Raw genomic sequence first — 14,989 nt, 5'->3', positions numbered from 1 at the left:
TAGAGGTAGCAGTGGAGCACTGCACAGTGTTGTATGTGGAACTGTCTGGCAGATTTCCCTTGTTAGACAGTAATGTGTGAGGAAGTTTGATACTGTGCTCTAAAATGGTACCAGCATGTTTTGTTTTGTTTTGTTTTTTTTTTGCGTATCAAGCGTTTTAAAAAAAAAATCTTGAATGTATTAAACATATTGTGTATATTAGTGTATTTTTTATATGAATGTGTTCTTTCCACTTTTTCTTGCATTTCAACCCAGTTCTGTCTTCTTGGCAGCTGGAGAAATGTCATTATGAATTTGTTCTTTTCTCTTGCACGATATGTCTTGGCAGGATTCGACAATTTTACTTTAACATGTGTGCACTTACGCTTTAATATGTCAGAGGGAAATGGGAACATCCATAAAATCCACCTGACAACTGGCACTTGGCTGGAGATAAACATCTGGTGCTAGCACAACCTGTGTTTATCTGTTGTTTATGGCTATTAGGGATGAAACTGCAATTGGGAGTGGAGCACTTTGAAAATTCGCATTGATCTTTTGTTTTTCTTTTGTGTATTCCAGTTTGGGCTTTTTTTTTTTTTTCATTTTAATGTGTACTTAGTATTGCTGTGTATTCCTATGTGGATTTGTGCGCATACTGTATATGTATGTGTACATTGTTCCAGTCTGTTGCAGGAGTCCAACCAACTTATGTCGAGATCAAGGCTAGTATGTGTGTGTCTGTTTGTGTGTGTGTGTGAAAGAGAGTTTGGGATTGCAGTGGGGTAGGATGAACGTGCCAAATAAACTAGATAGAGAACAGACATTCCAGAGATCATCTTAAGTCATTGAACATGCATTTGGCCTCATGCAGTTTCTCTTCATCGCGCACAACCCACAGAAAGGCTTAAAGCAGCAACAGTATGTGCACTTGCTTTTGATCTATACGCAACAGCAACCTCTGTATATCTATCTATCTATACATATATATATATATGTTCTGCCTAAGGCTACTGCAACAAATTCCTTTGTATCACTCAATAATAACTGATCATTTTAAAAACGTATTTTAAAAAAGTAGTTAAGACAGTTTATTACCCACCTTAATTTTAAGGCAACCACTTTTTGTTGTCAAAGCACGCAGATAATAATTTTATTGATCAGTCAATGTTGTAGTGTTAGCACAACAAAACCATTAGTGAATTTACACATATAAACAGCAAATAATATATTATCTTTTGCACATTTCAAATTGTCTGCACCATTTACTACGTAATCTTACCTTCCCAGGCAAATATTTTGCACATTCCCGCACACTGTCAATATTTTGTAACACTTTTTTATAATTCCTTGCTATCTGTCATGTAACACTTCGGATCTTTTTATCGTTCTTTAAAGATATTGTACCTCACATTATTTGCCATGAGGCAAACAACAACAACAAAAACTACTTGAAGCAAGAATGCCAGAAAAATACCTTAGAAAACAGTTGAACATTGGAACATTTACAGACTGTACAAAAAATAATTAAATAGTAATATGTAATAGGAAATATCTGTAAAATAATGTTTTTGGTTTTGTTTTTGTTTTTTTAGCTGATTTGAATACAGTGATATGTTCAAATGTTGTAAAAGAACCAACGGATGAAGGTAAGGAGAGGCCCAGGCAGCCAATAGGTAGAGTGATGGAGAGCGAGGACGCTCCAATATGAAAGTATTATCGGCTGTTTATGAGCCAGGCAGGGAGCATTCTTCGTGTTCATGGAAATGAACTTTCCATTTCTGTTACATACGGTGAACATCTTATGAAACCTTAGTGGCCTAATGGACATCCTAATGTGGGCATGGCTGGACTCAGGTCCTGTCTTACGTTTCATCGCTAGTATGATCATTGTTTTTGTCATCTTGAAAAGACAGTGTCCTCCACTTGAATACAGAATCCCATCATAATTATCCAGACGACAAGGTATCTGTAAAGACTAAAACATCATCATCAGCTCACTAAGAAGTGGGTTAAACTTAAAACACCATGGGTGCTCATAATTTTACTGTATCAAATCATAATCCAGCATTTGGGCAATATCACAGACAATAGCTGGCTTTACATTTAAGGTTTTGACAAAAGCAAGTCTGTCATTATTACTTATTAAGCCATATTTTTATTCTTGCTAACTAGACAAAGGGCAATTATCATCGAGACGTCACTCAACACTGTGCAACATGTAGTGTCAAGGGCCACACTCCACGAAGGCAACTGTGAAATAATTACAGGTTACCTGCTTTTCATGTCATGAAATTATAATAAGGGACATCTTCATTGAGCCTGAGAGGTGTCCATTTTTATGTGTGTATATTTACAGATTGTGTGAACGCTTCCTGAGCTCTCAGAGCAGCAATTCTCTGAAGTGCATCACACCTTTCATGTCCCTGAACACATGGACACTGCACTCAGTTTGAGCACGTTGGTACTCAACACTGGCCATCGCTCATCATTGAAAAATCAACATTAATTTGTGTAGTAATGGGTTACTGTGACACTGTACTCAACATTCTGTAAGAGCATTGTTTAAAAACACAACTTGACCCAATATAAGAGCTGTTAGGTTCCTATTGGTGTATAGTAAAGTGTTGTTGCAGTGCTTGCTGTCATGTAAAATGTTCACATGCAAATAGTAGCGGACTGTAGCTTGAGGGCATCGTGCCATAATGGTGGCCATGCTGTGTTAGCAAATGAGAGGCTACTTGGTGTCATCAGAGGGGTGAAAAACTGCCATTATGCATATAAAAAAAGCAGCAAACACAAAAAGAGATGGCAAGAGAAAGAGGAATACTCCTTGTAAACATCGAGGCAGGTGAGGAGCTCAACAACTACTGTGGTTTTAGGAATTAAATGCAGTTCACGACTGGGTGCCTTTCTTTACGCTCATATTCTCCTCGCCTCGCTTTAACTTCATCCCCAGGTGCCGCATGGTGCATCTTTAATCAGGGCATGTCTGCTTTGACACCTTCATGTCACCAGAACATGCTTTTCTGCAGCTGTGTGAAGAATAGTCATCAGAAGGTGACATGATGGAGACTTTTATAGCTTCATTCACATTGCAGGGCCAATCCCAGACTCACTGTAGGTGTGTGTGTGTGTGTGTGTGTGTGTGTGTGTGTGTGTAGTTGCGCATATATGAAAGGGACAATGCATGTATTTTATTGGCAGACAGAGCACCAGCTGTCTTTTATGCAATTGGAGACTTACAATTATACTCTATATGTCTATCCTCATGTTGATTGCCAAGGATAAACCTATTGCTGCTAACAAGCATGAAGTCAGGCTGCCAGCAGGAGAAAAAAGTCATTTCCCCCTCCTCTTGTCCTCATCTCTCAGCAAACCTTGACATTTTCCAGCACAGAAATGTGAAGTATTTCTTAAGTCCTTTCACGCCTCAGTAGACAAATTGGATCAACCTATCGGTTAACCTTCACAAGAAGAAGAGATAATACTTGAGCACATTTCTTAAAAATAAAATATAAGCATGGACGTCTTTTCCTTGTTTGACAACCTTTCATGCATCACCCTTCTTACGTTTTTGCTTAGAGACACCTGCGTGTTGGATTGAAAGCAGCGGTGGCTGCATTGACAGTGAATGCATTACCTAAATGTACAATTATGACTACCATTGTGACTTATTATACACTCTCTACTAATGGGTGTAATGGCTGAAAGTTGCACAGACCTATCAATCATCATCATTTTATAGCCAGATAATTGGACTTTACAGGGCTTAAGTTTTGATCTAAGAAGTAGCAAAAGAAAAAAACATAAATTATATAAATAAATAAATATATATGTGTATATATATATATATATATATATATATATATAATCATAGTGCCTCGACCTAAGCCATGACACATACAAATGCAGTAAAAATTATAGTGAACAAACAATGATGTTGCTAAACGCCCTAAGACAGAATGCAAATGAGAATGAAACATTTTCTCTTGCTTGTTGAGCATCTTATTTCCATCGTGAAATAATGAACAAACAATCAAAAAAGGAAGAGTAACTGGGGTACTCTGGAAAGAGAGAGAAAGGGTAAAGAACAACAATGCTCTATAAAAGAAAGAGAGGGCAGATTATGTTCTGTCAGCTGACAAATGTACAAAATGCAACCCTGTCGAATACACTCAAAAGTAGGACAGTCAGTGCACACACAAACCCCAGCAATTTTTCTGTAGCAGACAGTATAAATGACATCCAGAACATGTTTTGTCCTATTTTAACTGCGTGTTGAAGCGAGGAAAAAAAAAAAAACAGCTAAAAGCACAATTAGTCATTGTCATAAGATTTAAAGGAGAATTTCAAGAATTTCAACATTTTGAGATATAGGCCTGTCTGTTTTCATAAATTGGATGAGTAGACCAATATCAATTTTGTCTCTTCATTAGAGGGATTGTTTTGTTTTGTTTTGTTTCATTGTTCAAGATTTTTGGGGCTGAAGTGATCTATACATATAAAATACATGCAGTGCAACATGTGATGTGGATATCTTGTTCAAGGCTTGGCCCCTTTTTTTTCCCCCTGCTGCTTCGACCCTCCAGGCACTAAATTAGCCTGGACAGATCTCTACAAAGACAAACACTGATATAAATAGTCTCCTTGTGAGACAGACTCCAAACATGCTTCCCGGTATCTCCTATAAAGGTGACCAGCGGCACAGGTGAACATCTTAAAGTCTCCAACTGTGTCAGGCTCTTTGAGTATACTTTGGAGTGTCTGTCAGGGCTTGGTCCTGTGTTCCACGGTACAGGGAGAGGTAATAGAGACCACAGGGACATCGGTAATCCTGCCAGTTGTCCAAGGAACAGCCTTAGCCTCAAATCTCTATTCTTCATCCCCTCATAGCAACACAAGTCCAGCTTCTGCGTTGTCTCCTGAATGCTTAAAGTTGGACTGTGTGGCAGGGTCTTAATGGACGCAAGGTGCAGCCGATTGGACCATCAGCTAGTGCCTTCCCACCAGCGCTCAAGCGCATTGGGTCACAATGAGCTGCTTTGGCACAACCAGGAGAATGGTTTCCGAGAACTGATTGGCTGTCAGGCTCAATCCATTCGTTGCCCCCAGGAGCATGTCTCCATGACCAATTTAAGAGGCAGAGTCGGAGCCTTCCCACACTCCCTGCCTCTGGGAGAGAGAACAACAGTCATGTGTAGATGTGGGCAGATTAAATATACTTGTTAAAAGGCTGTATGAAGCCCCAGGTCATTGACAGTGCTCAGAGTTATTGATTTGAGGGATTTGTTTATTTTCTCAGCATTATTGTGGTTTTTACTTTCAAGTTCTTTTTTTTTTTTTTACTGTTTGTTGAGAACAAATTTGTTCTGTGTTGGTGCTAAAGAACATTTGTGATCTTAGAGATGCTGCACCATCATTGCTTCTCCCCTCTCAGATACAATCTGTACTGTATTAGCTGAACTATTGACTGTACTGAAGTCTATGAATGCTTCCAGTCTGGATCAGACATTAAGTAAATTTCTTTGGATTTACATACATTTTTTATCTTAAATTGACCCAAGAAATAATTCTTGATCAGAATCATAAACTACAATTTAAGCACGTCATGTATGATCACGATGATCCTGACACTGCTGCTCTCATGCTGCACTTTTGACAGAAAGCTAACATTTCCGTAGAGAACATTAAGCATTTGCAGGAATCCTCCCCCTTTCCTCTTGGAATAGAATCGTGGGGTCACTAAGGGAGATCTGTGTTGTCTCAATTAGAAGAGGAGGCGTTTTTCTCACTGGGCTCTGCTCCAGGCCCAGCTGTGTACCTTCCACCGTGGGCTGAGCCTCTCCCTGCATACTGAAAACATTACTGGCCACAGGTCAGAGTGTTACTCTGCGGGACTTTTCCTCCTTCTTCCACACACACCTTTTATTTAGAGAGCCTGGGTAACCAGAACCAGATGCTTTCAGACGGGATGACTCCAGGAAACTAGTTCTGGCTTCAAAAGACATATGGTCATACCTGGTTGAACTGGTGCATATGTATTTTCCTTGAAGTGTGTTTTGACACACAAGTGTGCTCACACTTAACACACTATCCACGGTTTCCATCATCATTATCATTATCAGCCACTTCCCCCACTCCCTGTTATCATTAGGCATGATGATGATTGCATGGTTGAGAGCTCCATCTCTCTCCCCTCCACCACACCCCAACTGCAGCTCCATTCTTATGGTTCACCTTGAGCTGAGGAGTATTTCTAAAAAATCCTCTCCAACATTTTTTCTATGTCAAGGTTAGAACCTGGCAAAGATTTAAAAAAAAAAAAAAAGAGCTTGAAACTGTTGTTTCTAAGATAGATACTTTATTTATTCTGACAAAATATAATAATGTACATCCACTCACATACCAAGTATTAATCGCAGGCTGAAGTTGTAGATTTATAGATTTTTGCTATTGTGTTGTAGCAATGCTGGTTTCCCAAGCTGAAGGTAAAATAAATTATTTCAAGTCTCTGAGTCAAAAGGGGAGGGGTTGCTTTTTTCTCAGTGGGAGAATGCTTTTAAGATCGAAGACAGTGGGAGGAGTGGAGGAAGGTATGTATCCACACAGCGGATTGACTTTGGGGTTGAGACCGAGACCTATGTTTAGCCTTAGTAGATGGGAGAAATAAGTCACTGCTGGATTTCACAGGTCAATTGGTACATTGGAATCTTGACTGTGTTCACAGTTATCTCTCTACATATTTTTCCTTCTATTTTACCTTTAAAGTTTTTTTTCTTTCCAATACAGCAGCCCTTGTTCACTGTGTTTTTTTTCCCTCCTTAATACACATGCATGTGTATATATAAATATATGTATCTGTATGTATACACACACACACTCATACACGCACATACAAGCAAAGCGGTCCTGCAGAATTGTATTTCTATGGCTGAGGCCAGTGACTCTTCCTCAGAATCCATCTCCTTGAGACAGGCTGGCAGCTCTCCAGTAGCTCAATCCTCAGTGTGAGTCCCTGAGATGGAGGACGGGGCACATGTTTGCAGGCAGATTGCACATTTGAAGGAATAAATTGCCTCGTAGAGGACCAGACTCCACATTGTCTGTTCCACTCTGTGTTCCTTTGCCTTTAAATATGTTTGTTGAAGACCTGTCATCTGCAGTTTTCTGTTATTTCCTTTCAAGGCCCGCTCATTTTCTGGTGTCTGGTGGCGAAGCTCAGCCGGATGGTCTGTGTCCGGAAGTGAACATGTGGTAGTGTTTAGCTTTGTAATGCCCTGGGTTTTACGGACGTCTTGAGGGAGATATCGCATGGAAGGCAACCAGGATAGTGAATGTGGGCCAGCAAACAGACTGCATGTCCAAGTGTTGGAGAACTCTTGTTATCACAGAGCTTCCCATGGGTATACCTCAGTCCAAGGCCCACAGAGAAGGCTTAACACGAATGCCAAGTCATCCTTAATAAGCCAAATCTGCTTTTTCGCTCAAACATTCATGTATTTTTCCATTGAAACCTCTATCAGTTTGGTGACTCCTTTTGGCATGGAGCGAGCTTTAACTCCCCCTCAGTTAATGTAATGTGTAACAATTACAGCCACCAGAGGCCTCTCTTCATGTGGTTATGTTGGCTTCAGTAAACGTTTCATGTGTTTTGTTTAAACATGGTTTTGAAACGCCTCCTCCTTTGACATGCTTCTCAAAGTTCTCCACCAGTGTAAGTTAATATGTTACAACAAATCAATGTGAGATACTAACTATTTTTAATTCGTTGGTACAGTTCTCTTCTCAAACTTGCATAGCGCATATCATGTCAAAATCGTCTGACCCTATTATTTCCCTTTGAGGGCCATCTGGCCCAAGCATCAGCTGTGAAAGTTGAGCTCTACATAATACAGTGGGGATTGTTCATATTTCAGCAGATTTTTATTTATTTTTTTCTCTCCAGCCTTTCATGGACTGAGTTGATCTGGATTAAAAACACATTTTTTCCCCAGCCTCTCCCCTAATTCCAACCAACAACAATTAATAAATGACTGTGTTGCATGCATTACCTTGTAATTAAGATCTTGATCACTGTGTTTTCATCTGACAGCTTGATACAGACAGAATGTATGTATGTGATAGTACTCCATTGTACAGAATAGCTTCAAAGAAACCAGTGAGCTGCCAAAAAACCCTCCCACATTGTTCCCATCACAAATGGCTATTTACCACATGATTTCTTGAGAGATTCCATTAACAAATATAACTCTGTGCATGAGGGATGGTATTGTTGTCAGAGTATTACATTTTAGCCACTGGGCAACTAGTAAAACACGTTTAAATATTGGCAAGGACTTTGATCAGCTGTTATGGACCTAGGCTGTTGGACAGGTTAAGCTTTCTTGGCAGAAAAACAATTAGATGAACATACATACCCAAAGTTGCATTGTGGTCAAAAGACAAACAAAAAACTTTTGTAAAAAAAACAATGTAACTCGACCTAAGTTTCAAGTTGGGTGGAGGGTGGGAGTTTTAGTAACTACCAGAAAACTTCCTGTGTTTTGGATTCATTTATAAAACTAGCTTTATTGTTGTGGCCAGCCATCTGGTTGTATGCCACCTATAGTCATCCTCTCCACACACTTGGGACTCCGACAAGTGTGGCAGCTTGAATGTGTGCAAGCCCTCCAGGGCCCATCAGTCCACATGCAGTGCTCAGAGGAAACATGTGACATGTGGCATAATTGAGTCAGCCAGCAAGTACTTTTGCAGAAATCAGCCTACTGATGCCACTACTCAATGCCCAGCGGGGGAGCTTGGAGCTGTATAGGATGGTATCAGAAGGAATCGGGCCTGTTTCTAGTTATTAGCAACAGTGCTTTTCTGTTTAATTTGATATAGCATGGGGCCCTGGGGGCAAGGGCGAAGACAGCTAAGGCATTGACCAAAAGGCTGAGAGCACCCTGCTGAGAGTGTAAGGTACCTAGGTGAGAGAAAATAGATAATGGGGGTGTAAGAGAACAATTTGGTACCAAAAGCAGCCAAATTCCCCCCTCTCAGTTTAATTTGCTCTCTGTCTCTGGGCTATTCTCGGAGGGAGATCATTTCTTCCTCATGTTTTTTTATTTTTGCTGGCTCTCTTAGTTTCTTTGTGCCAGGCTCTCGCCACATAAGAAATTCAGCAGGACTGCTTGGGCCTCACTGTTTAATGACTCCGAGTGTGTGAGTCAGGATATTGTGTATGTAATATTGTTGTCATTGGATTTATTTATGAGGTGATTAACATTTATTTTGTCTGTCTGTCTTATTTGGTGGGTTTGGAAGAATTCTGATAGAAAATCGCTGACAGCCCATAAAAGAATAATGTATTTGCCTGTCTTGTAAAATCAAAGGCATCACAAAGCCTAACCCCGGAAATCAGGTTTCCTTTTTTTTTTCTTTTTCATTTGACAGCAGATAAACACATTGACATTCCAACAGTCAGCGAATAAAGACCTGTTTGCAGCCAGTCTTTCACTAGTTTCACTCCTCTTCACTCACATTGACCAAGTAAACCTGTGCTATTTGTTTTATTCAACGAGCTTTGACTGTACATGGAAATTTACTTTATTTGATCTTTTTAAAGCTATAACATGTGTATTACACATCTCTACCTTCAATAGATCAGTCGTCTCAACATTCAGTTTCCTGTAGTGAGTCCATACTGAGTCACAATGCTTGATAGTGTTCATGAGGTGCTTTTCCCGACAAGAATGAAGCAAACCAATGGTGACACAACCAAAGAATGTGGGATGTGTCCGTTGTGATTCAACCATGGTCACATCTACTAGTTCAGGTGTTTTGCTTTTTTAAAACACCTTCACTTAATAATGAATTGGCAAGCAACTCCTGCCTCCAAACATTTACGAGTTCTCAAGTCCTGCGTCTCACCACATTGTTTCTGTTAGTAGAAAAATGTTCAGGCCAAAAGCTGTTTTGCATGTAGGACCTCTGGTATCAGAACAAAGTTGATACAGCCTGACGCGTATTACATTCCAAGTGGGCTTAAAGTTAGTCTGCTGAGTTCTGTAAGCTCCTGAAGGAACGTCCTAATATTTTGAAAGAAAATCAAACCATAATACTCGTGTAGCATTAGTAGATACTTACACCATTTCACCAGTATTTAATATAATAAACAACTGCATCCCTGATGTCATGTGTTGACAGCAAGCACAAGAGTTGCCTTCAGCATTGCTTCTTCTGGCTGCCCAAGAGATGTTGCCTCTTTGATTCTTTCTTCAAATATGCAAGCCAGCACTAAGGGAGCAGATTGTTTGTTCTAGATTTCCTGGGAGACTCCCACCTTGGGCTTAAACAGAGCAGTTGTGATGATTAGCAACAAAGTGTGCTGCCTCTCATAAACCATCAGAGGGAGAGGGAAGGGTCTGAGGAATCTTGTTTCTCACATTACTGCGTCTTTATTGTGAAAAACTCAGCTCACTCTTCAGTGCTGCAATTCCATGTTGAAAATGTTGACCCTTCGGTCTTTACATGGATATGTGTGTTTTTAACTTGACGTTATTACAGTATAAATAAAGAGAAATACATGCTGACATGCACTCTTTCCTTAGTGTGCAGACTCAATAATGTCTCAATTATGGAAACATAGGATCTCTTCATTGTTGGACCAATTTGTCTATTGTGTTCAGTCCCAGACTTAATGTCATTTTGTGGGATTTGTGGGGGTTAATGCAATTATCTCCTTGGCTCTAGGAAGTTGACAGGCAGGGCCTAAGGGAAGGAGCTGTGCTTATCAACCATCTACCCGTTGTCACAGTGACAGAAGTGTTGGCACACACAAACGAATGAAGATAGTGAAGTTGTTCCTAAGCCTTTCCTCTGATATTATAGATGATGATATTGCACATTATGTTGTTCCACTTTTATGCGACTCGCATCAGTCACAAGCACCTATCAACAGCTTCATGTTGTATCACAACTGTGGTGTTATATCTAATCATATCACATTTTTACCTATTGAAGGTTTATCTATTTGATATTACACATTGTTTACAACATCGGATGGCTGTCTCTTTTTGTAGTGATGCATTATTTTATGCCCACATATTATACTTAATGTAGGGTACATCACAACGTTTACATTGACTACCAAATACTTCAGCAGTAGTAGCTGGCTTGTTTGTGTCTTTTATTAAGAGAAAACTGATAAAGAATCAAATGCTAAACTTTCCTGGTATTGAAACTATGGTTTTTAATTGGTTTATACCATCTGTTGGCATCTTGGCCTGTCAGTTTACTTTTTAATATGCATAAATAGATTTGCATTCTAATGTATGTAAATTAATTATTGTGCTTTGTTGTGGGAAATGTTGGGGAAAAAAAAAAAAAATGATTTTGGAGTGTCATTTAATTCTCGCTTTTATGCAGTCCTGAAAGCAGTCAGTGTCAACATTTTGATTAAATAGTATGCGCTACACTGTTGTTACGTTGCATATAATTTCCAAAATGTCTTAAGTAATTCTGAAAACGTCGTTGTTGTTTTTTTTCCGCAGTGAAAAAAGACATGAAGGATGAGACTGACGACAGAATGCCACAATTCAAGAAGAAGGCGAAAGAGCTCCGTATCTTGGATGCCAAGACGGCACAGAATCTTTGTAAGTAGATGCATTTAAAGGCATTTCATAGCCAGTAACCACATGTTTATCACAATTAGTTGATGAAGTATTATATTATTTCTAACCTTCACTTTTTTATGTCAGAAATATTGATTCTATTTTCAACAACACAGTCAATTTCATACTGCCGTCAAGCTGATTGTGAACGGGAGAAATCCTTCAATGTGGACACAGTTTTACTGAGTTTGATCATTTTTAGCTGTAGCATAGTGCTCTCCACAAGCATTTTGTGCCCAAGCCTTGCCTGTAATTACATGTAAAGAAACTTCCTATCAGAGCTGCAGCTACTAAAGCTACAAGTGGGTGTTTTAAATCTCTTGGAGCCTACAGTAAGTGGACTAAACGGTAAGTTAATATTGGTGTATTTACCTCCCCCACCAAGCCTCCTTTTTTTTTTTTTTTGGTGTAGTTTGGTTGGTTGTCATTTCAGGTTACATAAGAATCCTCCTGCTCAAAATGTGCGTATGTGTGGGTGTGTGTGAATTGATCATAAAAAGAAATCGGTGACTGCTGGATGTCTCGTGGTGATTGATGGGTAGAGCACATCTTGTTGTTTACCCAACTCTTTGGGATTTGATATCTCTTACCTCAGAGAAACAGTGTAGATAATAACACCTCATGAAATATACATGTCAGATGCTAAGATTACAGGTCACCCTTCTTACTCCACCTGTTTGTTTATACTTGTCTTTCTCAACGTTCCTCTGCATGCAGAGGCATACTGTAGACTGCGGGGAGCATGGGTGGATGAATTCCTGTACACAGGGTGAGAACTGGGAGCAAATGGTGGCATATTTCAGAACACGGGCCAGATGAATGAGTTTGCAGGGTGAAATATTGGGGTCTGATGCCGGGAAGGGGCATGTGGCATGAACATAAGGATGACACATCGAAGCGTGTGGGTTTGTGTTTCTGTGTCTGCGTGCGTGTGAGTGCGCATCTGTGCATTTGCAAATGTGCCATTGCACATGTCATCGCACGCATGTATGGGTTGTGGCAGTGTTGATAGGTGTCACTGGCATCTTTGATTACAGAATCTGCAGATGGACTTTGAATTTGTCGCGAAGCAAAAAAATAAGCGTAGAAAACATCACCTCCGGAATAGCAATGGGTGGGAGGAAAGTGGTCGTACAAAGCTACACAGCCCTCCTGAGTCGCCTTGACACATACCACGGCGTCATAGATCATATTCACTGCCTGTCGCTGAACCCTCTAAGCTCCGTTCTCAGTTTTGATGTGTGGTAGTATTGAAGGTTCAGTGACTGGGATGGAAAGTGAGATAACGTGAGTGATTGTGATGTCAGTGCCACATTATGTATTCTGGTATAAAGATTATGCGTACCACTGTCTGATAGATTGTGTCTAATCAGCCTGGTTGTACAAACCTTCGACCAGCACTTTCAGGCGGCTGCAGGTGGGCGGATGACTTGCGGCTAAGGTCAGAATAAAGCAAATTATATCTGCTGACTCTCGAGAGCAAGATATTTAGTGATTAAAGACAATCAATTGTAGCTATGATCCCTCTTTGGGGATAACCAACCGCATGACCCCTTGTCACTTGGCTGTCCAAGTAAACGATGCTTCCAAAGACCAGATATGTATCACTATAGAAGAGACAAGAGCCTTGTACTTAATTACACCTCATTTTACGTTGTACTGATAAAATCAAGTGGCATACCTATTGTATTGAAGTCTAAAACAATTATAATCAAGAAAAAATGCTTCTAGAATCTTACATGGTCTCAAACATCACATAGTTTAGTAAATGAGGATTCATTTTTTGAGCACTTTAACACACCGTAGGCTACGATTTCTTAACAGAATCTAACTTCATGAGGGATTTTGCCAGAAGCACGTACCTCAAAAGCTAACTTCCCAGAAGCCATGATAATTTTAAATCTTCCAGAGTATTAGCCAATATAAACTAAGCAGACATTTTCTTGCCCAAATAGTATGTGTGCTCTGTTTTGGAGTTACGTTTGAATCTGATACTGAGACACTTTGCTAAAAGCTAGCTAATCATTAGAACAGTGACTTTCCAAGGACGCCTTCAACAACCTATTTAAACTGTAATTAAATGTAGCATAATTTTATAGTATAATTTTATTGATTTCTCCAATAAATTTATTAGACATATTACTCATCCTTAGCTTCACAAACATTAATAAGCTGCAGTTGTGGAGACACTGCTGTTTCTTTCTGCTGTGTGCAGAATGGTCTCTGTTTATACAGGGGGGGTATCTTTCACACAGCAGTCACCAAATAAAGGAACAGCCAAAGAAATGAAACACAATACAGTTTTTGTGTTGGGCTAACAGGTAGCAAAAGTACGCATGGGAGTCAGAAGTTAGCTGATGGTTATGAAGTCTATTTTTGACCTTGTTTGGGTAAACACCTCCACTGTGCACTGTCCTTTTATCCACAAACTAAAGCCACAAAGAAAGCTCAGAGCACCTGAACAACATCTGAGAACTGATCCTTGTGGGTGGATATGCAGGTGCATTTTTTTTAGGAGCGTGTCCTCCACATTGCATTGTACTGCGGAATATGCATGGACAAATCTCCACCTACAACACGTTTGCCCATTTTGGCACAGTGAGGTAACCAAACAGGTGCAAGCTAATGGCACTCTGCACTGACACAGAGCAGACGGTGAGGTAGAAATTGCTAGGCAGCTCCAAAAGTTTGAGTTTTCCACCTGTCACTCTTCACCTGCATTCTCATCTTCATCTACTTCATTTTGTAATATACACTATACCCCAGTATTACTTTTGACAGCCCTCCCTTAAGACAAGCCTGCATATGGCTTTTTAAAGAGACACTAAGAAATATATATATATATATAGCATTTAGACAGTAAATAAGGCATGTTTCATTTAATTTGAATGCACCTCAAGTTTTGAAATGTCACACTGTAAGGCCAGATAAGTTAAATTTACTTAATACATTTAAAAAAAAAAACAATTGCCTTTAAAAAAAGTCTGTAATATGTAATAATTTAGTATTACACTTGAAGGAATGGAATTGTTGTTTGAAGTTCAATACATGGGATGGCAAGTTTATGTAACTTAAAATCTTTAGTAATATCGGTTGCTTTGTAAAATTATTTAACTTTTACTATCTGTAATTTCAGTGCACGAAATCTGAAGTTGATTTATCCTAAAATAATGTTTATGTCTGTCAAGGTGCCTAGTTTTTCTACTTACTAGCTTAAATCAAAGTGGATAAAAATGTCATCCCAATATTTTTTTAACTTGTTAAACTAGACAATCATATTAAGATGCACCAACCCCTACTTATGCTGCAGAATAACTACTACTTTCATTAAGACCATTGTAGAATTAAAGTCA

The 14,989-nt window shown here is 39.4% G+C and overlaps 1 protein-coding gene across 1 annotated transcript in view; it reads left to right on the top strand.

The window, feature by feature from the left end:
• The window catches only part of diaph2 (diaphanous-related formin 2), a 382,471-nt gene that overhangs the window by 194,853 nt on the left and 172,629 nt on the right, over positions 1–14,989 (top strand). The window contains exon 19 of the mRNA XM_008276280.1: positions 11,517–11,618. Within this exon, the coding sequence (XP_008274502.1) occupies positions 11,517–11,618 (102 nt within the window). The remainder of the gene's footprint in view (positions 1–11,516; positions 11,619–14,989) is intronic.

This window comes from Stegastes partitus, unplaced genomic scaffold (assembly GCF_000690725.1).
Source record: "Stegastes partitus isolate 25-593 unplaced genomic scaffold, Stegastes_partitus-1.0.2 Scaffold2, whole genome shotgun sequence".
Classification (NCBI taxonomy): Eukaryota; Metazoa; Chordata; class Actinopteri; family Pomacentridae; genus Stegastes; species Stegastes partitus.
Note: the sequence above shows the minus strand (reverse complement) of the source record. Positions and strands in the feature narration are given on the sequence as shown.